This window comes from Megalobrama amblycephala, linkage group LG20 (assembly GCF_018812025.1).
Source record: "Megalobrama amblycephala isolate DHTTF-2021 linkage group LG20, ASM1881202v1, whole genome shotgun sequence".
NCBI classification, from domain to species: Eukaryota; Metazoa; Chordata; class Actinopteri; order Cypriniformes; family Xenocyprididae; genus Megalobrama; species Megalobrama amblycephala.
This window is the reverse complement of record NC_063063.1, coordinates 13,893,919-13,918,625: the sequence shown is the minus strand read 5'-3', so window position 1 is coordinate 13,918,625 and position 24,707 is coordinate 13,893,919. Positions and strand designations below refer to the sequence as shown.

Genomic DNA, 24,707 nt, shown 5'->3' with positions numbered 1-24,707 from the left:
TGTGAATGACACAGTGTGCACCTTCTATATATTAGTATTGTCCTTCCTCAGCTTGTGGAAAAGCTGCTTGTGATGAACTTTGATTAATCATGTGACTCATCACCACTGTGTTTGGTGACTGTCAGTGTATTATAAAGGTACAAAACAGATATTAGTACTTCATTAGGTTGGTAAATTAACATTATATCAGTTAATGAAATACGCTATTTTACCGTAAATTTAACAGATTTAAAATGTAAAATTCACATGTAACTCCGTAAGTATGTTTACGGTTTGATGTCATTTTTACAGTATTGTTCTGGTAACCACAGCTGCCGGTATTTTTCCATAGAAACAACGGGATTTTTTTTACAGTGTGGAGCCGTGTGGAATATGTTTATGATGGATGGATGTGGATGGAGACACTTTCTTCAGCTCATACTTGTTGGTCCCATTTACTGCCATTATAAAGCTCAGATGCGTCAGGATATTTATTAATATATCTCCGATTGTTTTCATCAGAAAGAAGAAAGTCATATACACCTAGGATGGCTTGAGGGTGAGTAAAGCTTGGGGTAATTTTCATTTGAAAGTGAACTAATCCTTTAGCTGTGCGAATCCTTTTGTTTTATTTCTCATTAAATGGTCAGCAGCATAGGCTACATGTATACATTGATGATGGATCATTTACCTTCATACTTAGAAGATCTTAGAAGAATCTTTCCTTCTTTCGTTTTTGTGGGTGATTGTGCACCAGTGTCTGAATAATGCACTAAAAAAAAAAATCTGTCACTCCAGCCTTACCTAACTCACACATAACCTACAGTACATACTATATTAAAACACTTTTTTTTTGCACAACGGATTATTTTTCAATGTAAACTACAGCCTGAGCTGCAGATGAAGACACCAACAGTCAGATTATGTTTAATACCACCTACTGTACATTTTAAGGATTATGTTTTATATATGTATTTTTGTATGCTACAAACATGTTCTAAAATGTCTCCGTTTATCTTATGAGCAATGGAGTCAGTCTCACGCTCTCTCATGCCCTTCTGCCCTCTAATTTTAATGGTTCTGAAAGTACATTACCCACATGATTAGATGTAAAATCTTTTTATCTGCTTGTGACAGTAATATTGGATGAGAGGATCACGTCCTGAAAAGCCATAGTGGTTAATTAGTGGCATGGCCCATGAAATCATATAAATGTCAGGGAATGTTTGAGTGGACAGCTACCAAAAGAAAACTGCAATGTGAATGCCAACCATAAATGACATAGAAATGAGAATCTGTATCTGATTTAGTGGATTTACAAAACTCAAATTCAAAACGACAAAGCTGGAAAACTTTAAGCAAATGAATGGATATAGAGTACAAAGCACTCTTTCTGTATTCTTAAAGACTGCCTCGGTTAACCTGTCATCAGCATATTTTCACTATGTATAAAGAACCTTTAAGATGATGATAAGGATGTGAGCAAGATGATGCAATTCAAATGCAACATTAAAAGTACAGACTGTTACATTACGGGTCTCTGCATGTAAAGTTTTTAAGCGAATTGTAACATTTATCTGAAACACTGTTGCTTAAAGCAAGCTAAATAGATTTTAAATTCAATCAATCATACAGAATACTTTTAGATGACCATGGTAACATTTACACCTGAAAACTTACATGCATTTAGCACAATATGTATTACTAAAGTCATGCAACCTGACAATTAAAAACAAAACCACCACTTTTTTTATATTTTCATAATGTTTTTATGTTTTTCAAGCAGGGACACAGTGATATTAAACACACATAAATACATGAATGTGGTTTGAGGCAGAAAGTAATTAAAATCTAAATAGTATTTACAGGACAACAGTAGCACAGATGTGTCAGGCAGCATAACCTGAACTTAATTAAATAAATCATACTGTGGACATTTTTACTATGAATGTTTATCATATATAAAATATCAATTTTAGAAATTGTGCACACATATTAAAAATTTAGATTAAATCGCTTGTGGCACTGTAATGTGTTTGTTATGATTACACTGATCCTATGGACTTTTGAATATTAATTTATTTAGTTAAATTCCTACTATATTACAATCTTATCACAACCAGAGTAACATTTTTTTTTTTTTTTTTTTTTTTTTAATGACAGGAGTCAAAAGACTTGAGAAATACAACAACTCCACCAATGGGTCCATTGCTAGTGATACCTGTACATTTTATAACACTTATTGTGCTTCCTATAACATTGATCTCCTTAAACCATCTTGAGTGCAGTGTATAATATATTCAAGACACTATAGGATTGATATAAAGGTTAACTGTTCAGAGTAAAGGTAAGGTTTAGATAACAACTTGCAACACAGTAAGTATCAATAATCAGCAAAGTACAAAGGAATTGACTGACTGTAACATGTATTGAAAGACTGACTGAGTTAGACTGAAAATGAGTACTGCACATTATGGCCTCTATTAACAGTAAAGGAGAATGAATAGTCTTTGTTTTACACATAAATAAGGGACTCTAAATAAAGAGGAACATTCAACTCTTCAAATAAGTATCAATCACAACAGCTTATTTTTTAAGAATAAGGAACATTATTCTCATCCTGTATTACTCTCAAAGTATCTGAAGTAATAGATCATGTTGAGGTAGGACAGAGACACCTGCAGACCGATGAGGGTAATCCTGCCACAATTTGCTTTGGCACATTTAATCTATTTATATATTACTTTATATTACTTTGGCACATTTCCACAGGGGCAGTTTGTGTGCCATTTAAACGTACTGGAAATTCAACTATACAGACTAATTGGTCCGTCTGTATGCATCACAGATCACTGAAGGAAACATTAAAAAGGTCAACAGACTGAAAAGTTATCACTTTATGAAAAGGCACTGAGCAGAAAAACTAGAAGACCTGCTTTGATATAAAAGCTATTTTTGTTTACACGATTCTCTTATCTGGAAAGGCACTGTGTGACTCTTTATGACTGTTGTAATAATACATTCTTAGATGAAGCCAGATCTACCTCTGGCCATATCCATTCATGCCCATGTTCCCCGATGGAGTGATAGTGACCGAATCTAGAAAAGGACGGAGTGCTTGTCCAAAAGGTCTATGGAAAAGAAATTATGCCAGATATCAAGCCAGTTATTATTAATACTACCACTAATGTCAATGCCATATTTGATTGCAAAGTTGTAAGGGCAAACTTACGTAGCGAGCACCTCAGATGGGAGCTCAGTGATGTATGAGGGAATCTTTCTTCCTGTTAAAAACTGTGCAACCTCAGAACTGAAGGTGTTGCAGTTGTGTTCAAAAATGTGGTATTTTTCAGGGCTGTGGACAGAAAAGGAGGAAGTACAGATTATCATGTGTAAAAGGGTGTAATTTCTGAGCAAACAGAATAGAAAAAATAATGAGAGCAACGTCTGCAATATTTTGTCTCTCAGTATTACAGTAGAAAAATATTCTGATTAAAAAAATGACAGAATTTTAACCATCATTGCAGTTTAATGTTAAATGCAAAAATATACTGACCTGTAAGTAGACTCCCTGAGCGAAGACAGATATTCCAGAAAGAGGTCCCGGGGAACTTCTGTGTTTCCAAGGTCCACTGTGGAATCGGGCATGCCTAGAATAGTACCACCCTGAAACATGAGAGTATTTCATGATTATGATGGGTTACAATTACTCATTAGGCCCTAGTACTTTGTCATAGACTTAAACTTGAACATATCTTTAAGCCAGCATGAAACAGAAGTTTTGATAGTCTTTTCTTCCTATTGTGAGATATATCTGAGTGTAATGGATTCTCAAACAAGAAAAAAATATAGGGAGGGAATTGATTTTGTCCATTGGGAATTGATTGGATCGTTGGATCATTGTGGTTTACTATTTACTAACTGCTGTGATCTCATGTGAGCGACAGGTTGTCCCGCCCTCATGCTGACTAAAACATGCCATTAGAAAAAAGAAGAGATGACATTGCAAGAGGGAGGGGAAGTTTTGATTAAAGTTTACGACGACACATGAATTTTTAAAAGAAAAAAATATGATGCGCACAGAAAAAAAAGAGTTTATAATAAATACTGCAATATTCCACAAAATATAAGAATTGTCCATTTTGATCCCATGTTGATTTTAAGCAATAAACTAGTTTAATGCATAAAGATCCATTGATCATTTCTTACCGGATAGCAGCTTGTGATGCCCCCTCCTCCAAAGAAAAACTCTTCCCCATAAACCACTACTGATGTGTGCCTTCATTAAGTAATCAAAGAACAATACATTCAAATAAAGACTGTTTAATTTAATCATTTTTATTATTATTAAGTTAGAAGAAAAAACCAAAACATTTTTCACTAGTGTTAGTCTCAGACCTTTGGACCCCATTGTATATCTAATTCTGCTGCCTGATAAAAAGTAGCAAGTTTTGAAAAAAGGTTAAAAATACTCACCATATTCCTTCGACTTGCTTTCCTGCCAGTTTAGATAAAGAAGAATTTTTGTCAGGCATTTCTTTACATATTTCCAAAAGTGACAAGGTTATTTAAATGAAGTAAATTTACTCTAAAATGTATAAAATATCATATTTTGTCACAAAAAAAAAAAAAAAAAAAAAAAATTCAACACAAAATCATGAAGCTCTATTCTAGAAGCGTCACCAACATCCCAACAACAACTTTATCCGGGCAAGCTGAAGAACTCACCTAACATCATGGGACTCAGCTGACGGGCCAGTCCCTTTGACAGGTCATAAATGTACAAATTCACGTTGTAAGAACTTCCATCAGCCATCGCTACGACTTTAGACAAACGTGTGTTTACAAACAAAAACCAAATGCTACTGCTAGCAAACTGAAACTTAGTTTTTCCTCGCTCTGACTGAACTCGAAAAACCAGACTTCACTGTTTTGCTGGCACAATAATCGCATTAAACATTCACACAAGGACGCGTTCTTTGAGGGTTTAAATTATTTCTAGAAAATGATGAACAGGTCCGACACAGCGTTCACGGGTTACTTCGTCGCAGTGACTCAAGATATTTTGGTACCGGTTGTGACAAATTTGTGCTTATTCATTGGGGCACCGACCAATGGCAGCACAGATACAGTAACTTACCAAACATCTGTAATATCCTCCAAAACGCTAGATGGCAAACTAAAACACGCATGACGATGTTCATGCCCAACACTGAATCAACTAGTGATTTTCGCGAATCGGTTCGTTTGAACAGTTCGTTTCAAATAAACTGGTTCAAAAACCTGATACAGCAATTTTCTACATCATTAAAGGGATAGTTCACCCAAAAATGAAAATTCTGTCATCATTTACTCACCCTCAAGTTGTTTCAAACTTTATTCAAAATATCTTCCTTTGTGTTCAACAGAACAAAGAAATTTATACAAGTTTGAAAAAACTTCTATGTGAGTAACTGATGACAGCATTTTCATTTTTGGGTGAAATATCCCTTTAAGTGACATCCCGTCATGGCATAAACATGCTCTAAAACTTTTCAGTAAAAATATGTCTGTTTATTGTCGATTTTCGATTACATTTATTAATAAGGGATGTGTTGTAAATCAGCTCCAGTTCAGTTTGTTGCAGCCATACAGTAATTTATCTAATTTGCGTTTATTTTTGCCCTAGTCACCTTCAAATGCTCACTCATCACGAGTCGGGCAAGTTCGAAAGGAAATTTTGTCGGTTCACTCGCGAGACCTTTTTTTGAGAACCGATTCAATACATTCATAGAAAAGATCCGAGTGAAAAGAACGATTCGTTCATGGCCAGTATGACCCCCTTAATGTTTTTTTTTTTTTAATTTAATATATATATTTTTTAAATTCTGCCTTCAGAGTACAATTACAAATGGTAAATACGTATATAAACACTTTAAACAGTATTTGTTAAACTGCTAAAGCCGTTCTCAGAAACGTTTGTTTACTTCCTCTTGCTTGGATTAACCAGTCACTTCGCTCTTGTCTTGCCATTGGTTCTTGCTGTTCAATACTCGCCTCTGATACGCTAGTGGAGCTGTCACTCAAATTGTGGCGCACTGGATGCATGCGCGGTAGGGAATCAAAGTTCTCTTGTTCAAAGGAGAAAAGTGCCTGATCCTAAGTTTAAGAAAAATTGTTTAGTTTTCCCCCAGCTGTATTTAAAAAGCAACACTGACACGGTTCTTAGAGAAAGTAAAGAGTAATGGCGGACTGGGGAGAGTACTATCGAAACGAAGACGATGAAGTTGAGCAGGACGAGGAAGACTCTGGAGGTTAGCACAGCTAATTTAACTGCATTAATTGAGTCAATATATTGTTTTGTCTTCCATTAAACTTCCATATATTAAATTAAGATGTAATTACACATAAATTCTTTGTAACTTTTAAATTAATAGGTGATTACAAAATCAGTGGCCGTGACAGCCTGGTGTTTTTGGTTGATGCATCCAAAGAGATGTTCATCAAGGGTGAGGATGGAGAGCCATCAAATTTTGACATGACTATGCAGGTAAGTCTAACTGTAACAAGCTTTATTTGCTCATTATTTTTGTTTTCACAGTATTTAATTCCTGTGCATTTCTAATAGACGTTATTCTCCCTTGTATCTAGTGTGTGCGCAGTGTGTACACTAGTAAGATCATAAGCAGTGACAAAGATCTGGTCGCTTTGGTGTTCTATGGGACTGAGCAGAGCAAGAACCCCAGAAACACCTTCAAGCATGTCTACATTTACCACGACTTGGATTCTCCTGGTGGGTAACTCACTCTTTATGCTTTTCAGATTGCGTATTTGTTGGTGATCTCATTGTTCCCTTCTCAGGAGCTCAGCGTGTACAGGATATTGATAAACTGCAGGGTGAGAAAGGAGCTCAGTTGGCTGAAAAGACCCTGGGCAGTGGGGAAACTTCCCTCGGAGAGGCTCTATGGTGCTGCTCCAACCTTTACAGTGACATCAAGTTGCGACTGTCACACAAGCGCCTCATGATCTTCACATGCAGGGATGACCCTCACGGAGGAGACGCCGCTAAAGACAGACAGGCTCGTACAAAAGCTTCTGACCTTAAAGAGACAGGTAGACAATTGAGACAATTGAAGGGGAAAATGACACTGATTCAGTGGCAAATGATGGACGTTGTATAGCCTGTGTTCTGTTTGCTCCTCAGGTGTGGTCATAGACTTGATGCACCTCACAAAGCCTGGAGGGTTCGATGTTTCCCTGTTCTTTTGTGATATTGTAAGCCCTCCAGAAGATGAAAGTGAGCTTGGCGTCCAGGTTGAGCCCTGCAGGAAACTCGAGGACTTGAAGAAGAGGGTCAGAGCTAAAGAGTTGAAGAAAAGAGCTCAAAGCAGGTAAATGCACAGCACCATGCCCATTCATTCTCTGAACCATTTGTCTTATGCAGGGATGCTGGAGCTTTTTGCATGTCCATGCAGGGGAAAATGTGTATAGCAGCTAATATTTTTCTGTAGTGTTTGTGAATGGATTTTAATACAGTTTGCTTCAGGCATGAAAAAAATCAATTTATAGTCGGCATGAAATAGAAAAATTGCGATCCGAATTGCAAATTCTTTCCCACTGTGACCCATCTAAACAAAAATTCTTTTCAAACGAGAAAAAAAATGGTGGGATTTGATTTTGTACATTGAGAATTGACTGGATCGTTGGAATCATTGTCATTTGCTAATTGCTGTGATGATTAAATGATTAAAAATCATTTACAGATAAATAATTTATCATAAACACTGCATTATTCCAGAAAATAAATTGATTTCATGTGGTTTTAATCCTTTTAAACATTGGAAAAAAATGCAACATTGTTTCTTGGACAAAATGGCTCCAGAATGCAGTTCTTTGATTTACACCTATTTGTTTTCAAGGTTAACATTCTCGCTCGGAGAAGGTGTCAATCTGGCAATCGGTGTATATGTGTTGGCCAGGACTGCCACCAAACCTCCTGCCGTCAGACTTTACAGAGATACTAATGAACCTGTGCGCACTAAAACCCGTTACTTCCACACCCACAATGGGGGCATACTTTTGCCAAATGATATGAAGAGGGCACAGGTAAAGCACTAGATATGGGGTTCAAATTGTTGCATTATTCCAATTAAATAGATTGAAATTCACAAATACATGTAAAGAGATTCACTAAAATTAATCAGGTTCACAAATAAATAGATTAAGAGCCACAAATAAATAAATGTAGAGTTTCACAAGAATTAATAAAATTCACAAAAAAAAACACATTTTATTTGCAAATGTCATTTTAATGTCACAAACACGACTCTTTCTGTGGATTTGTAGATCCCTGCAAGCATTTGTAGATTTTTAACTCTTCTAGCATCAAGATGTGTAGATAAATCCACAAATAAGTGGACTCCGCCCACCGTTTACTCAAGCCAATCAAATAACGGCCACATTGCACTGACCAATTGTAGTACGTTCTTGCTACAACCAATCACGTTTGGCTTTACACTTGGGGCAGGAACAGATTCATTTTGCACAACTGAAAGGAACTGTATTCTATGGGCACTTTGTTCAAACTGAGCTGAAGTGCTGTTTGTGTGGTTAAAACACCCTGATTATTGGAGTTTAAGGCTTCTGTATATTTCCAGGATTATACACAAATTATGATCATTCACAGATCCCAAGCATCATGATCAGTAACACCCTCTCTACACCGAACACAAGCGGCACAACTGTGCCAAAAGCAACCCATTATATTATATAATCAGTGATACTGTGACTGCACGCACATTCGCATTGATGTGTCCATAACAGCCTCGCACAAGGTAGACATGATGTAAGACATGGCACAATGGCTGATTTTTGCCTTTTAAAGCACAGCTGCGGTGACAAATATAGGACATAATATCATTGTATAATACCAAATGTTATCAAATGCATGATATCTCTTTGGAATGCAACAACCTGCCGCACATTTAAAAGAACCCACCTATATCTTCTCTACAAACACAAAAGGGAATCGTAATACATGTATTTAAAGGTGCCCTAGAACGTTCTTTCACAAGATGTAATATAAGTCTAAGGTGTCCCCTGAATGTGTCTGTGAAGTTTCAGCTCAAAATACCCCATAGATTTTTTTTTAATTAATTTTTTTAAATGCCTAATTTTGGGGCGTCATTAACTATGCACCGATTCAGGCTGCGGCCCCTTTAAATCTCGCGCTCCCTGCCCTAGTCTGATGATTCAGCTGTGCACAGATCCAGACGTTAATACTGGCTGCCCTTGTGTAATGCCTTGAACATGGGCTGGCATATGCAAATATTGGGGTCTTACATATTAATGATCCCGACTGTTACGTAACAGTCTGTGTTATGTTGAGATTCACCTGTTCTTCGGGGGTCTTTTAAACAAATGAGATTTATGTAAGAAGGAGGAAGCAATGGAGTTTGAAACTCAATGTATGTCTTTTCCATGTACTGAACTCTTGTTATTCAACTATGCCAAGGTAAATTCAATTTTTGATTCTAGGGCACCTTTAATGTTTAAGATACTATTTATAATGCTCTATAGATCGTTCGATCCACAGAGCTGCTTGTGTGTCGTTAAAGCTGCTTGACTGAAGAAGTGGGAAACGCTGTTGAGTAATTTCACCTATTACACAAACTAGCATGTTAATCACAAGGCTGAATCCAGTTATTCATTATTCAGCTACTTATTGATGCTTTTTCTGTTCTATCTTGAATAACGTGACACTTCCATAATGTACTGTTCCCATAACAGAGATGTAAAGTGCTGTTTCTTTGGCATTTTCAGAGGCTCATAAAATACAATACTGTGGTTTGGCTTGATACACTGTCTAATGAAATCCAAATTTTAAACATCTTTTACTGTACCAATTTTATGGGCCTTATAATTCCTATTTGAGCCAATGCAGATGAATGAGCAAAGTCATTTCAGGGCAAGACCACCTAATTGTAAAGCAAATCATGATTGGTTGGAGTGAGAGTGTGCAATGATTGGTCTGTGCAAATGGCTGTTATCTGATTGGCTTAAGTAGATGGTGGGTTGAGTCCACTTATTTATGGATTTGTCTGCATGTTTTGACAAAAGAAATGTTTCAAAATCCACAAATGCATGTGGGGATCTACAAATGCAGCAATTGCACAGAAAGCGATTCACAAATGAATGCCAGGCAGAAATCTGTTTATTTGGAATAATGCAACACTTCTAACCCCATGACAAGAGGTCACTTTGAATCAAAATCAATAACAAAGCTGTATAAGTTTTATTTGCTGTATGTGACCCTTTTACTTAAAAGTTATTATATTTTCTTATCATACAAATTAACTTACTACTTAACTATGAAGGTTTATGGGAAGAAACAGATTGTGATGGAAAAGGATGAGGTGGATGAGATTAAGAAGTTTGATGATCCAAATTTGGTGCTGATGGGGTTTAAGCCCATGGACCGCCTCAAACTGCACCATCATTTACGACCTGCACTCTTCATATACCCTGAGGAGGAGCAGATAGCAGGCAGGTCTTCATTTGTTGATGTCTAAGCACCTCTTTCAGTTCAACCCATATATTTTCTTAACAGTTTATTTTTTTCATATTTTGAAAAGCAGATGTGCCGTTCCTTATTTTTGTTTTGTTTATTATAGGGAGCTCCTGTATGTTTACAGCTCTGCTTCTGAAGTGCAGTGAAAAAAATGTATTTGCATTGTGCAGATACATCCCTCGTCGTAACACTCCACCTAGGTTTGTAGCACTAGTTCCCCAAAGAGAGGAGCTGGATCAGAGTCAAACCCAGGCAACACCTCCAGGTATCTGCAGTCAAGACTGTCAGATATGTTCATTTACACCAGGAATGGGCAGCTTTTCTCCTGGAGGGCTGCTGTCCTGCAGAGTTTAGCTCCAACCCTGATAAAAACTCATCTGTCTGTAACTTTCAAGTAATCCTGAAGACATTGATTAGCTTGTTCAGGTGTGTTTCATTAGGGTTGGAGCTAAACTCTGCAGGACTGTGGTCCTTCAGGACCGAAGTTGCCCATCCCTGATTTACACTGAACATGTTACATTAAACTATATGGCTAATTGATTTTTTTATATATATCAAATAGTAATATCAAATTGTGGGATACTATATTTTAGGCTTCCATGTGATATTTCTTCCCTTTGCTGATGATATACGCACTGTGGATGCTCACGAGGGTCCCACAGCCTCCGATGAGCAGGTGGACAAGATGAAAGAGATTGTGCACAAGCTCCGCTTTAAATACAGGTGTGTGGTTTTCCACTAGTCATGCATGCTGTAATTGCATTTTTCATGGAGTTTTAGCTGATTTGTACTGCAAGTGTTCTTTATTTACAGGAGTGATTCATTTGAAAACCCAATGCTGCAACAGCACTACAGGAATCTGGAGGCTTTGGCTCTTGATATGCTCGCACCTGAGCCCATTGAGGATCTGACAAGTATTTCTTGTGTTCTGATTGTTTTAAATGGATCATTTTTATCATTTTATCCTACAACATTCTCATACTCTTTATGCTCTCTCAGTGCCCAAGGTAAATATGATAGATGATCGTCTTGGCCCACTGGTTCAGGAGTTCAAAGATTTAGTCTATCCTCCTGATTATAACCCAGAAGGGAAGCCTGCAGCTAAACGCAAACCTGGTGAGATTTCAGATGATTTTATATTGAAGTAAAGCATTAATGAGGGATGTGATTTTTTTTTTTTTTTTTTTTTTTTTTTATTGATACGGATTTACATATTTTTCGACCTAAAATGTTTGATCCATTGAAAAAATGCTGTTTTCAAATACATTTATTTCTTGCATATATAGTTTTGCTTGCGACAGCACTGCATGATGGCACCATTGAGCAGCTGTGTGAGGAACACACCTAGAATCTCAGCGAGGGTCAACAATTAACAAATCTGTGTTGGCGAGTAAATGAAATGGTGATTCTCCACAGCTGACTGATAACTGGCCACTGAAGTGCAGCACTGTGTCCATTTAAATGCGAGCAGCTCGTGATGTTTGAGAGAAGAACCTTCTAGATTCTTATAATGCTAATGTGTCACAGAGTTAGTAACATGTAACATAAATTACCAAATAGGAAACTAAAGTTGGAGTCCGTAGATACCAAACATGCTATCCATGTGATTTTAGTTAACTATAAATTTGCAACTTTGAAACATTAATACCAAAATAGTTCAAAAGAGAGAATTAATACATAGAATAAAGCCTATAAAAGGAAAATCATGAGAGGGGAAAATTGGATACACGTTTATACATTTCTCATGTGGTTATATATAGAGTATATAGGATTAACCATTTGTGGCCAAATTTTTCTGAATGGTTTCATGCATGTAGTCCTGTTAATAGTGTCCTATGTGAACATGTTCTGCATTTATTTTCCCCAGGTTTTTGTTTTTCTTCTTAAAAAACGTGTTTGAATGTGCGGCAACTATAGTTGCCGGTGGGCAAATATGTTGTATGCACCCCTTCAATGTAAAATTTGAATAGGAGGAGAACATTTATGCATCTATCTCAAAATAACTGCTTTTAACAGATCAACAGATCAATAAAAGTCAAAGAACATTCAATGCGAACACAAAAAAGCTGCATCTAGCTTATAATCTCTTGAATATGAAAACGCATCAAACAACAAATCTGTTTGTTTTAAAATGGTGGAACATAGTGCAGAATAAAGTGCAGCCATTAAGTTGCTCCAACAGAGCATTGTGAATCAAAAAAGTTAAATTACATTGTTCATTAGAAAAAACTACATCTATATGTGACCCTGGACCACAAACCCAGTCATAAGTTGCATGGGTATATTTGTAGCAATAGCAAACAATACATTGTATGGGTCAAAATTATTGATTTTTTTTTTTTTTCTTTAATACCAAAAACCATTAGGATATTAAGTAAAGATCATGTTCAATTAAGATAGTTTGTAAATTTTCTACTGTAAATATATAAAAAATTCTTTTTGTGAATGGATATACATTGTTAAGGACTTCATTTGGTCAACTTTAAGGCAATTTTCTCAATATTTAGATTTTTTTTGCACCTTCAGATTCCAGATTTTCAAATAGTTGTGTCTCGGCCAAATGTCATATCATAACAAACCATACATCAATGGAAATCTTATATATATTAAGCTTTTAGATTATGTATATATCTTAATTTAAAAAAATTGACCCTTATGATTGGTTTTGTAGTCCAGGGTCACATATAACAAACAAACAAAAAATAAATTAATTTAAAAAATAAATTAATTAACAAATAACAATATATAATATATAACAATATAAAATAGTATGAAAGCAAAAAGCACTAAACAAGACCAATAACCTTGATTTATTAACCCATTAAACAGAGTATACCCCATTTTCCCATGATATATGTACTTACAAGTCATTTGCCCACCGGCAACTATAATTGCCGCTTGGACTTTTGACTAAGTATAAAAAAAAAAAAAAAAACTATAGATCTCTTGTAAGATTTGTTTTGTTTGGATGATTCTAGAGACCCTCATGATTATGTAGATATATACATGTCAACAAAAAATTCTTAATATTAACATGAAAATTACTTTTCTTTGGGAGGGTTTGCCTTCGCTATGCTTCCTGGAAGTAGGGGTTGGAAGTTGACACCCCCATGTCACAGGAAGGAAGTGAATATCTTTTTTTTGTTCTTGAAATCCTTTATTTGGATGTTTTCTTGCATTTCATTGAGAAATAAAACATGGAAAACATCTAGAAAAAAACTTACAAAAGGAAAATGACAAGCATACACTGCGGCAACTATAGTTGCTGGTGGGCTAAAATGGGTTAAGAGGGTTTATTTGTCCTTCTCAGAAAGAATGAAGTCAGAGTCTTCTGCACATTCCTGACAGCAATAAAATAGGAACAGGACACCTATCCCGTCTCTGTGTTGCAGTTGTGGGGGATGGAATTAACAGGCCTTGTGAGGGAGAGTTTGTGGATTATTCAATAAATTAAATGAATAATTGTGTGTCTGCTCCAGATGCTACATTCTAATATGCTGATTTGCTGCTCAAGAAATATTTACTATTAATGTTGAAAACAGTTGTGTACAGATTTTCTTTCAGGATTATTTGAAGAATAGAAAGTTCAAAAAATACAGCATATCTGAAATCGAAAGCTTTTGTAACATCACAAAGGTTTGGGGTCGGTAAGAGTTTTTTGTTTGTTTGTTTTTTGGAAAGAAATTAAAGAAATTAATACTTTTATTCAGCAAGGATGCATTAAATTTATCAAAAGTGACAGTATAGACATTTATAATGTTGCAAAAGCTTTATATTTCAACACTGTTTTCAACATTGATAATAATAAATGTTTCTTGAGCAGCAAATCGGCATATTAGAATGATTTCTGAAGGATCATGTGACACTGAAGACTAGAGTAACGCTGAAAATTCAGCTTTGCCATCACAGAAATAAACTGCATTTTAAAATATATTCAAATAGAAAACAGTTACTTTAAATTGTAAAATTATTTCACAATATTACTGTTTTTGCTGTAATTTTTGGAACTAATAAATGAAGCATTGCTGCGCAGAAGAGACTTCTTTTAAAAATATTAAAAAATCTTACCTTTCAAAAACTTTTGACTGGTAGTGTAGGTTTTAAGGTCTCTTAAAGCTATATAGTTTAATGTTTATATTAATGTTTATTTAATGTTTAAAATTAAAAAAGTATTTCATAATTTAAAAAAAAAATTATTTTACAGTATAATAGTATTATTGCAATAGATATGTATTTCTTTATTGGTTAAATTAATTTAAATAATAATAAAATAAAATATTTTAACAATACTATTATTATACTGTATAGTTATATTGAATGGGGAAAAATAGGGTTTTATTCTTTTTTTTTTTTTTTGTCTTTTTGAAAACATGCCTAATAAAATATAACACTGTGGGAGACAGAGCAGCATGGTTCAGTATGCATTAAAAATGACTGTATTACTTCTGTATGCTAACTTCCAGAGACTGGCCTTTTATGTTTTTAGTAACAGTGCCACTACTTTCAGAAACCTTGAAAGAATCTTGACTTGAATTGTCTCATCCTTTTGCACAGCTGAATCTGGTGGTGGTGGTGCTGAAAAGAAGCCCAAAGTTGAGATGTCTGAGGAAGAGCTGAAAAACCTTGTCGCAAAGGGCACCTTGGGCAAACTGACAGTTCCTCTGCTAAAAGATGCATGCAAGCAGTTTGGAATACGTACAACAGGAACCAAGAAACAGGAGCTTATAGATGCCCTGACCATGCAGCTCTCTAAATAAGCTAATGTTCTTAAAGCCTTGCCCGTATTTGGGGGGAAAAACATGACACCTTGATTCCATACTTGTTCATAACATAAATACAGAAAGATTTGTATGTCTGCGCATTTTAAGTCACTGTCATTTTGAGTCAGTCTTGCCTATCTAGTGCACGTCACATATAATTTCGTTCAGCATTGACTGTTATCATAACATATGCAATAAAAGCTTGAAATTTGTAGTTCTGACAGCATTAAACATCTTATTTCACTTTGTTTGCTATTTATTCTTTTGCTATTTTTGCTTTATTAAGCCGGTATTGGCATGATTTAATACATTACAGTAAAGGAATGTTGAACTTTGTTTCAACTTTTGAATAAGTATGAAAACATTTATTAATATTGTTAATTGATACTAAGGAGGTTGGTACTGTAGAATACAGAATTTATGCCTGGTAAATTGAGTGCCTGTCCTTCATGCAGTTTTACAAATCCAAACTCTTGTATGTTTTTATTTATTATTTCAGCTAATTTAATTACAATTTCAGTAACTAGTTTGTTTAATTCTCTCAGCTCTGTTAAACTTGTTTTAAATCAAAAGAAAAATACAGATTCCTTCCATCCCAAGCCTATGCATGCAAATATATCTGATACTTATTATTTTGTTATGCAACTAATAAACAGTTACTAGTTTATGGGCTTCCAGAACATCTGGAATGAAGTCATCAGGCATTGTCATTTGTTTTCTCATTAGCACTAAATGAAAACAAACAGAAGGGTGACTACTCATTTGCCACAGATGTTTGAAATTACAGCAGATGTAAATATTGATGTCTGGATCTTATTTTCTGCTAAACCAATAAGGCACAGACCTAGTGAGCTGTTTATACAGAACAGACCCTACACAATCCCAAAATATTTTTATATTGAAAAAAAAAAAAAAGGATAATTAATGTTTCCAAAAAGATATAGTCTCTTATTAATTTCCTAATGTGGGCGACCGAGATGTGTTTGACAGTCCCATGGGATGCAACCTGCTCGTGACGCAAGCCAGCGGAAAGCCAATGACGTTTTGCGCATGCTCACGTTGAGCCAGAGAGCTGCAAGGAAAAAGTACAAGAGACAAAGGAATAAACAACTCAAGGAGTGGACGCGAAAACACCAAGTTTGAGGAACGAAAGCAACCTAGACTGGAACATATCGTGTGCAGACAGAGGTATGTGCTGGGAATGATGACACTGAGACTTTGAAAGATGCCGTTTTATCCGTTGCTATCACGAGTAGCACGTAGCCAGAGTGTCAAATTGGTCTGAACGCAGTAGTTGAAAGCTCAAAGAGAAATATGGCATGTCTTAAAATATCTCGTTAAACTTGCGTACGAAGTGTTGAGTGTCGTTTCTGTCTGTTAATAAGTCATATACACCCATCCTGTCAGTTGGCAGGAAGTTTTGTACAGCCATTCCCAATGCAGTCATCCTGGGCACAACTGCACATTAGCCTTAGAGGTGTCAAAAGCGTTCCTGTTTAGACTTGCCACTCGGTTAAACGCTAATTAATGTTCAGACTGAAGCATTTTCCTTTCTTCTTCTGTTTTTTTTTTAAAAATCTGATTTATAATCAGTCTCTTGTTGTGTTTCTTTCTTCCTCTAAAGCCAAGGTTATCTCTGCAGTTCTCCCAGTGGTCTTCTATGGCAGTTGCCAGGATCCTGCACTGCTGACCCATTTAGTCCCGGTCAGCTGTACGAGTCAAACTGTCTTTTCCACCCTGGTGTCAGCCAAAATGGAAAGAACTTCTCTGCCCTAGTGGTTACTATGGTGCTCAGCAAGTCTTTGTGCAATAACAACATGAAGAACACAGAAAGAGGACACAGTCGAGTCTGCTTCTGAGAAGAAGTGGTCGGTTTCCACGGGTGCTTATTTTCACTGATTCACTGCAAGGTGCACTGGCTCACCTTTCATCCCAGTAGCAAACTCCCCTCCCCTTGCCACTCATCCCAAGCAGCTGAGAGGTTGCTGTGGAGATGATAGTGGTGACATAGCAGCAGGAATGGGGAGTACTCCATGTTCTGGTAAGGGGAGGGGGGTCGGGGGTTTTCAGGAGCTGGGTTGTATGCCATGGAAGGTAAGCAAGCAGAAAGGAGAAGCCGTCGGTGGACGTGGGTCTGAGTTAGAGGATAGGCCAAATGCTGGAACGCCCCCCACCTCGTCACAACCTCCCGCCATTTATCACGAAAAGCAGCATCGAGAGCTGTGCGCTCTGCATGCCCTAAACAATGTCTTCCAGGACGGAGCAGCATTCAGCCGTGATGCACTTCAGGACATCTACCAGAGGTCAGTGCTAAGATGTATTGTTAAATCTGAAGTGGTCTAATGTTGGGATTTTTTTGTGTGCATACTTCTGCTTCCTCTTTCTTTTTCAGGCTCTCTCCTAGCACTTTGGTCACACCCCACAAGAAAAACATGCTGGGTAATGGTAACTATGATGTGAATGTCATCATGGCTGCATTGCAGACCCGTGGGTTTGAGGCTGTTTGGTGGGACAAGAGAAGGTATTTTATTATACTGTTGTGGTTTTAAATCTTTCAAAAATCTGGTTTAAATCACATGTGCCAAGAAATTGAATTCCTGTTGGTTTTGAAAAACATTTCATATAATTTTCAAGAAAAGTTGCACCACTTGATATTTTTTGCCTGCCCTGAAATAACCTTTGCCTTGTCATAACAAATCTAATATTTGATATTTTAAGAGACTTGTTGACCTTTACACAAAGTGATGAGCGTCTGCTAGGTTCCTCTCTATGATATAATTTCCTGTCTAATGCAACACATGACTTGATTAGACAGACAAAATTTTCTTCATATAATAAAGCAGTGAAGCATTTGTGTTAGTAAAGTAAAGAAACAATTAAAAAAAAAAAACTCTTCTAAACCTGTATGCATTTCTTTATTTTGCAGCACATAAAAGATTTCTAAAAAAAAAAAAAAAAAAAAAAAAAAAAAAAAGTAGTAATCAAACTGTTTTGGTTCCTATTGTCTTCTATTGTATTTTTATGTCCATACAATGGAAGTCAATGGGAACCAAATATCTTCAAAATATGTTCTTTTATGATCCACAGAATAAAGTAAGTCATAACAGTTTGGGGTAACACTTTATATTTTATGGTCCCTTTGAAACATTCTGTTGACTTTAAGTAACTTTGCTTAAGATCTGCTAAATGTTTATTGTGATTGTCCCCCAACAGAAATTCTACTGACTTTAAGTAATTTTGCAAGTACATGTCAGCTTATTGTAACCCTAACCCTACAGTGTTTCCCACAGGATTTTGTGAGACTGTGGTGGGTGGACATCGGTCCCTCTAGGGGGGTCGGGGGGCATGCACCCCCCCGTAGGAAAATTTTGTACATTTTAAATTTAAATGTATAAATCTGGTGCATTCTGAGAGCAAAATGTAAGTGATTAGATCAATGAAGAAATTTGTTCTCTTGTAAACAATTTTGTGCTCTGATAGTAATTTATTTATTGGTGATGGTAGGGCACTTAAGTCACTTATACAACATATAGTAGGCTAAATGATAGTTCGTAAGTGGCCAAACATGTAGAGTATACATATAAACCAATAAAAATATATAGCAAAAGAGGTTACCTTTGTGAAATTAATTTATTTATAGAATAATTAGTGGAGTAATTAGTATTTATACATCTGTATTTGTGGAACTAATGGTCACTCTTTGATTTGTTAAACACAATCCAGAATGCACTAAACACACTACTTCATTATAGAGAAAAATAACAAATGAATAAAAATATATAATCATAAGCTAATTAAATAAATAAATAAATAATTAGGTGACTATATAATTCAGCAGCAAAAAGTATGCTAGCCTAATTCTTGAAAAAAAAGTTTTGCACAGTAATTTTATAAAATCTAAATATGTTAATAAAAAGATTAAAATTACTATTTGTATTCTTTGAAATGAAAAAAACTATTTATATTTGATTTATATTTATATATGAATGTCAAGACATATTTATAATAATCTAAGATTAAAAGAAGTTTATTTGAAATGTATTGTGCAGCTTTTTAATGAGGCAACAAGATATGACAGATGCTACAGAACAAAATAGGCTATTAATAATCTTTCAGTGTGCAAAACCATGATAATATGAAACGCTTCAAAACAGCAGCACAAACCGCTTATGCGCATCCCAGATGCAGAATGATGTGCTTGAAGCAATATGGAGTCACAGCGCGCAGTTGCGCTGCGCATTGAAAAGTTCACGGCGCAAAGAGAATCCCTGTGCTGTGTATATCTACATCTAACAGTTTATTGATCATGTTTCTTTTCACTTTTAAATTCCAGTTATTGTGCGTGTGACGCCATTTCATAGTCGTTGTGTTGTGCGTTCTAACAGACACACTGTAGTATGATGTCATCGTTCAGAAACGGCAATAAACTCCTGCAAGATTAAGTCATTTTATGCAAATACACAGTCCTTTATCTACATATCAAGTATTATAATGAGAATATATCATATTGGAGAGTTTTACCGTGCTGACTGTCGTTACCGAACGTGATGCGCTGTTTGAGTCCTGAACAGAGAATGATTGACAGCTGCTGCGGAGGGAAGACGAGTTTCCGTGAACTTAAATTTAACAATGTACATATTATTCTGTCCCTCACATGAAGCTATGGAATGGCTTCAGATGACTTTGAATATAGTACACGAAAGACTAGCACCAATTAAGTTATTTATTTTGCCATATAAAAGAGCGCAATTATCAATCGTTATTTAAACCAGGCCTATTTTGAGACTGTGGCGGGACAAATTAGAATGTGGCAGGCTGCCACAGTCTAGTTAATGTATGGGAAACACTGCAGTCTACTAATACTCTGAGAGTAGCCATGTGATGGTATCAAATTTTCATGTTGCAATAATTGCTGAAGCTTTTATCACGGTATACGTTACTATCACGATATTGAAATAATTTGCAAAAAAAAAAAAAGTGTTGTCATGCTATAAAAGGTTTAATAACTGTTTGTTCGTGTTAGCTCAGCTCCATTAAATAATACAGTTACAACTTTTTGATTTTAATAATGTTATTAAATGTTGAAATTAACATTAAGATTAATGTTTTATAAGTTTTTTTTTTTCATGTTTTTTTTTTTTTTTTTCATTTTCAGTTTATGTAAACTAAAACTAATGAAGCCTTATTGTAAAGTGTGAATGAACAGAATCAGAACATATGCAAACAAAACCTAGGGCATTCTGTAGTCCAAATTAAAATATAAAAATGTTTAAATTTGAAAATAAATGGCATTAAGTCTTTAAGTATTTGGTGCAGTGATGAGCATCATTGCGAATATAAAAATCTGAATGGCTGTTTGAAACATTTAAATACCGCTGCGTTTCTGCTGTTCTGGCAGTACCATCTGCTGTCAGAGCGTGAATATGCATTTTCATTCAGCGGCATCTTCACTCGTTCCGCCATGCGCTGCTCATGCGTGTTGGGCTTGTTTACATTAGCGCGTGCCTCTTTGACGCAGCATACAGCTGTTTTGTGCATTTTAAACGGTTGATGGGTAAAAAGTATTCTTAAAATGCATTCTAAAAATCAGAATAATTTGTAATAAATAATTATTGACGGTATTTTGAAGTGCCCACGATAACAATATCGTGCATGTTCATTATTGTGATATATCATATTACCATATACCGGCACATGCTTAAATGAGTTAGTAGACATGTAGGTGCAACTTACAGTCAACAGAATGTGTTAAAGAGACCATCAAAATAAAGTGAAACCAAGTTTAGTGAGGGTGAGTAAATAGTGACAGAATCTTAATTTTTGGGTGAACTGTCCCTTTAATTTTATGCCCCCGAAGTTAAAGGGATAGTTCACCCAAAAATGAAAATTTGATGTTTATCTGCTTACCCCCAGCGCATCCAAGATGTAGGTGACTTTGTTTCTTCAGTAGAACACAAATGATGATTTTTAACTTTCAACCGTTGCCGTCTGTCAGTCAAATAATGCGAGTGGATGGGAACTTCTACTATAAGAGTAAATAAAACTTGCATAGACAAGTCCAAATTAAACCCTGCGGATTGTGACGACACATTGATGTCCTAAGACACGAAACGATCGGTTTGTGCGATAAACCGAACAGTATTTATATCATTTTTTAACTCTAATACACCACTATGTCCAACCACGTTCAGCATTCGCTTAGTGAGGTCTGATCGTGCTCTGACAGTGGCAGTGATGTCTCACGCATATACTTCAATGAGAGCGAGACATCACTGCCGCTGTCAGAGCGCGATCAGACCTTACGAATCGAGTGCTGAACGCAGGTGGACATAGTGGTGTATTAGAGTTAAAAAATGATATAAATACTGTTCGGTTTATCACACAAACCGATCGTTTCGTGTCTTAGGACATCAATGTGTCGTCACGATCCGCAGGGTTTAATTTGGACTTGTCTATGCAAGTTTTATTTACTCTTATAGTAGAAGTTCCCATCCACTAGCATTATTTGACTGACAGATGGCAACGGTTGGAGTTAAAAATCATCATTTGTGTTCTACTGAAGAAACAAAGTCACCTACATCTTGGATGCGCTGGGGGTAAGCAGATAAACATCACATTTTCATTTTTGGGTGAACTATCCCTTTAAAAACATGGTCATCATAGAAGAGATGCATTTTAGTCATTGTATGTATGAATTGCATTTTTAATCAATTTTTGTTTAATAAATTAATAGGTGGGCCATTAATGTGATATAAATTTTTTTTGGCCTATGTATTTGTTATCCCACAGGGACGTTGGCAGCATTGCACTGCCGAACGTCACTGGTTTCATCTTGAATGTGCCATCCAATCTGCGCTGGGGGCCGCTGCGACTGCCCCTCAAGCGGCAGCACTGGATTGGAGTTCGAGAAGTAGGAGGAGTCTACTATAACTTGGACTCCAAACTGCGCAGTCCTCATGCTATCGGAACAGCTGATGAACTGAGGTAGGTGTGAGAAAGTAGCGGTCGGTTTTAATGCGAAGGTCTGTTTTATCTCTAGCTGTCATTCTGATAATTTCCCAGGAAGTTCTTGCGTCACCAGCTTCGAGGGAAGAACTGTGAACTCCTATTGGTCGTGCCAGAGGAGGTGGAAGTCCACCAGACGTGGAGGTCTGATAACTGATGAATGTTTTGGATCGCTTTTTTGTTTTAGTTAGGTTTTTTGTTTTGTTTTTGGAGGTTTCTCAAGTTCATGCTCAGGAGGGAAATGTGAGGTTCAATCAGGGACCCTTTTAAAGAGCAGCAAATGGAGTTGCGCTCAACCAGTCATGAAAGCACACTGCTCAGACTTTGTTTACACACACACCGCTGGACTCTTGCCATCGAGAGAGAAGCAGAAAAGAACACACACAGGGATATCACAAGACAACTAAACACTACGCAAAGAATTTTGTTTGGTATTTGGGATTCTGATGAATTTTTTATACGTTGATTCTTTCTTTTACTTTGTACTGTTTTCTGACTTGAAAGTGAGAAGTTATGGAATTCTTAGTGATGTGTTCTCCTTGTTCATCACCTGTCATCCTCACTTCTTCTCTCTTTCCATGTGATTTTCCCGTGCAGCCATGTGATCGTTTGAAATGTCCGCCACACATTACAGGTCACCGTAAAAAGATATTCGTTTAACCAACTGGATTTTTTGAACACAGGGGTGCATATGTACTTACTTAGTGCATGACATGTACTTGAAGATTTAGAGAAGGAACACCAGTAGCCCCTGCTTAACCGTTCCCTACATATTTAATGGCATAGTGACAGATGAGTTGTTTCCTGTGTATCACAGTATAGCATGGCACCACAGTAATTGGATGTTTTGTGTTAGTTTCCTAAAGTTACCAAAAAGGTCACTTGTCAATCTCTTACCTTAAATGGTTGCTCTCGACACTCTTTCTTGTTAAACGGTTAAGGTTAGACTTGTTGAATCCTAGACCACACGTAAGAAAATAGAACAGGTGAGTGTTGGTAGTAAAAAAATGTCAACTGCCAAAAACTGTGTTGTTAAACAAAACGGTTGTATGTACATTTACATAGAAAATGCTAATAGTTAGAAAGGCGGAGGTCTCTAAATCTGGCAAGTTAATTAATCTTTGATTGATATTTGATTAATATGGCCTTAAACTGTTTACAGAGGGAGCAGATTACACAAAGGGAAGTCTAATGCATCTCAGGTTATCTTCAGATCCAACTGTATTCAATTTCACTTATTAAAAACGATCTTCAACACATTGTGTAAAACACTTCAAAAAGATTATAGACACTCAAATCAGATACTACAACTTAAAAGGAACATTCCACATGTCCATACACAGGGTGCTTTGTAATACTGTAGAGATGAATAGATTCTTTTGCCATGACAATCTAAATCCCCACGTCTCTTTTTCAGGGAGATGGGGACAACATGTGCTCATGCCATTGTTTTCCATTCAAATAAAATGCTTATGATGGCACTTTATGTATGATGTAAAATGTGCTGTGACATCATTAAAATGTCTTTGTATGTATAAAATGTAGTGCTGCTTTATCTATCTTGTTCACATCATCTACACTTCTGTTAAAAAGGGGTATTTTTTTTTTTCTTTTGAAAGGAGCAGCACTATTAAATTGATCAAAAGTAACAGTAAAGATGCTGTTCATTTGAACTTTCTGTTCATCCATGAATCCTGAAAAAATACAGGGGTTGGACAATGAAACTGAATCCTGGTTTTAGACCACAATAATTTATTAGTATGGTGTAGGGCCTCCTTTTGCAGCCAATACAGCCTCAATTCATCTTGGGAATGATAGATACAAGTCCTTTACAGTGGCCAGAAGGATTTTGAGCCATTCGTCTTCCAGAACAGTGGCCAGGTCACTATGTTATGCTGGTGGAGGAAAACCTGCTCCTCCAGATGACCCCAAAGTGGCTCAATAATATTCAGATCTGGTGACTGTGCAGGCCATAGGAGATGAAACACGAAACTTCACTTTCATGTTCATCAAACCATTCTGTCACCAGTTTTGATGTGTGTATTGGTGCATTATCCTGATACATGGCCCCACTTTCATGTTACAATGTTTGAACCACTGGACGCACATAGTCCTCCTGCATGGTTCGGTAGTCCTTGGCAGTGACATCCCATCAAGCACAGAAGGGAATGCCATGATATTGCTGCCCAAACCCCCATGCTTCACTCTGGGCATGCAACAGTCTGGGAGTTAAGCCTCTTTGGGGCTTCTTCACACTGTAACTCTCCCAGATGTGGGAAAGACAGTGAAGGTGGACTCACCAGAGAACAATATATGTTTTACATTGTCCACACTACAGCCCAAGATTTCCTCTGCTGGCACTATTGAAATGACCAAAGAATTGGCTATAGCAGCCTGACGAGGTGTGCATTTAA

At 36.4% G+C, this 24,707-nt stretch overlaps 3 protein-coding genes across 3 annotated transcripts; 2 read left to right on the top strand and 1 right to left on the bottom strand.

Moving 5' to 3' along the window:
• Positions 1-2,861: 2,861 nt before the first annotated feature.
• desi1b (desumoylating isopeptidase 1b) lies at positions 2,862-5,282 on the bottom strand. The gene is made up of 6 exons (XM_048169787.1): positions 4,708-5,282; positions 4,456-4,477; positions 4,189-4,258; positions 3,536-3,645; positions 3,212-3,334; positions 2,862-3,110 (listed from the first exon to the last, which is right to left on the bottom strand). Exons 1-6 carry the CDS (start codon positions 4,793-4,795, stop codon positions 3,020-3,022), a joined length of 504 nt encoding a protein of 167 aa, XP_048025744.1. The 5' UTR covers positions 4,796-5,282; the 3' UTR covers positions 2,862-3,019.
• A 699-nt stretch (positions 5,283-5,981) lies between these two features.
• xrcc6 (X-ray repair complementing defective repair in Chinese hamster cells 6) lies at positions 5,982-15,531 on the top strand. The gene is made up of 12 exons (XM_048169785.1): positions 5,982-6,272; positions 6,396-6,508; positions 6,610-6,751; positions 6,820-7,071; positions 7,163-7,349; positions 7,878-8,064; positions 10,335-10,503; positions 10,632-10,793; positions 11,122-11,251; positions 11,342-11,442; positions 11,528-11,644; positions 15,083-15,531. Exons 1-12 carry the CDS (start codon positions 6,203-6,205, stop codon positions 15,283-15,285), a joined length of 1,833 nt encoding a protein of 610 aa, XP_048025742.1. The 5' UTR covers positions 5,982-6,202; the 3' UTR covers positions 15,286-15,531.
• Positions 15,532-16,317: 786 nt separating this feature from the next.
• Positions 16,318-23,833, top strand: LOC125254966 (josephin-1-like). The gene is made up of 5 exons (XM_048169786.1): positions 16,318-16,476; positions 16,913-17,591; positions 17,681-17,809; positions 22,078-22,272; positions 22,351-23,833. Exons 2-5 carry the CDS (start codon positions 17,308-17,310, stop codon positions 22,448-22,450), a joined length of 708 nt encoding a protein of 235 aa, XP_048025743.1. The 5' UTR covers positions 16,318-16,476; positions 16,913-17,307; the 3' UTR covers positions 22,451-23,833.
• The last annotated feature ends 874 nt before the right edge of the window (positions 23,834-24,707 follow it).

Coding starts and splice junctions, on each gene's coding strand:
- desi1b (XM_048169787.1), bottom strand. CDS start 4,795: ATGGCTGATGGAAGTTCTTACAACGTGAATTTGTACATTTATGACCTG. Junction 4,478..4,707: donor GCTGAGTCCCATGATGTTAG/GTGAGTTCTTCA, acceptor CTAAACTGGCAG/GAAAGCAAGTCGAAGGAATA. Junction 3,646..4,188: donor GCATCACAAGCTGCTATCCG/GTAAGAAATGAT, acceptor CTCATGTTTCAG/GGTGGTACTATTCTAGGCAT.
- xrcc6 (XM_048169785.1), top strand. CDS start 6,203: ATGGCGGACTGGGGAGAGTACTATCGAAACGAAGACGATGAAGTTGAG. Junction 7,072..7,162: donor TTCTGACCTTAAAGAGACAG/GTAGACAATTGA, acceptor TTTGCTCCTCAG/GTGTGGTCATAGACTTGATG. Junction 11,443..11,527: donor GCCCATTGAGGATCTGACAA/GTATTTCTTGTG, acceptor ATGCTCTCTCAG/TGCCCAAGGTAAATATGATA.
- LOC125254966 (XM_048169786.1), top strand. CDS start 17,308: ATGGGGAGTACTCCATGTTCTGGTAAGGGGAGGGGGGTCGGGGGTTTT. Junction 17,592..17,680: donor CTTCAGGACATCTACCAGAG/GTCAGTGCTAAG, acceptor TTTCTTTTTCAG/GCTCTCTCCTAGCACTTTGG. Junction 22,273..22,350: donor GGAACAGCTGATGAACTGAG/GTAGGTGTGAGA, acceptor ATAATTTCCCAG/GAAGTTCTTGCGTCACCAGC.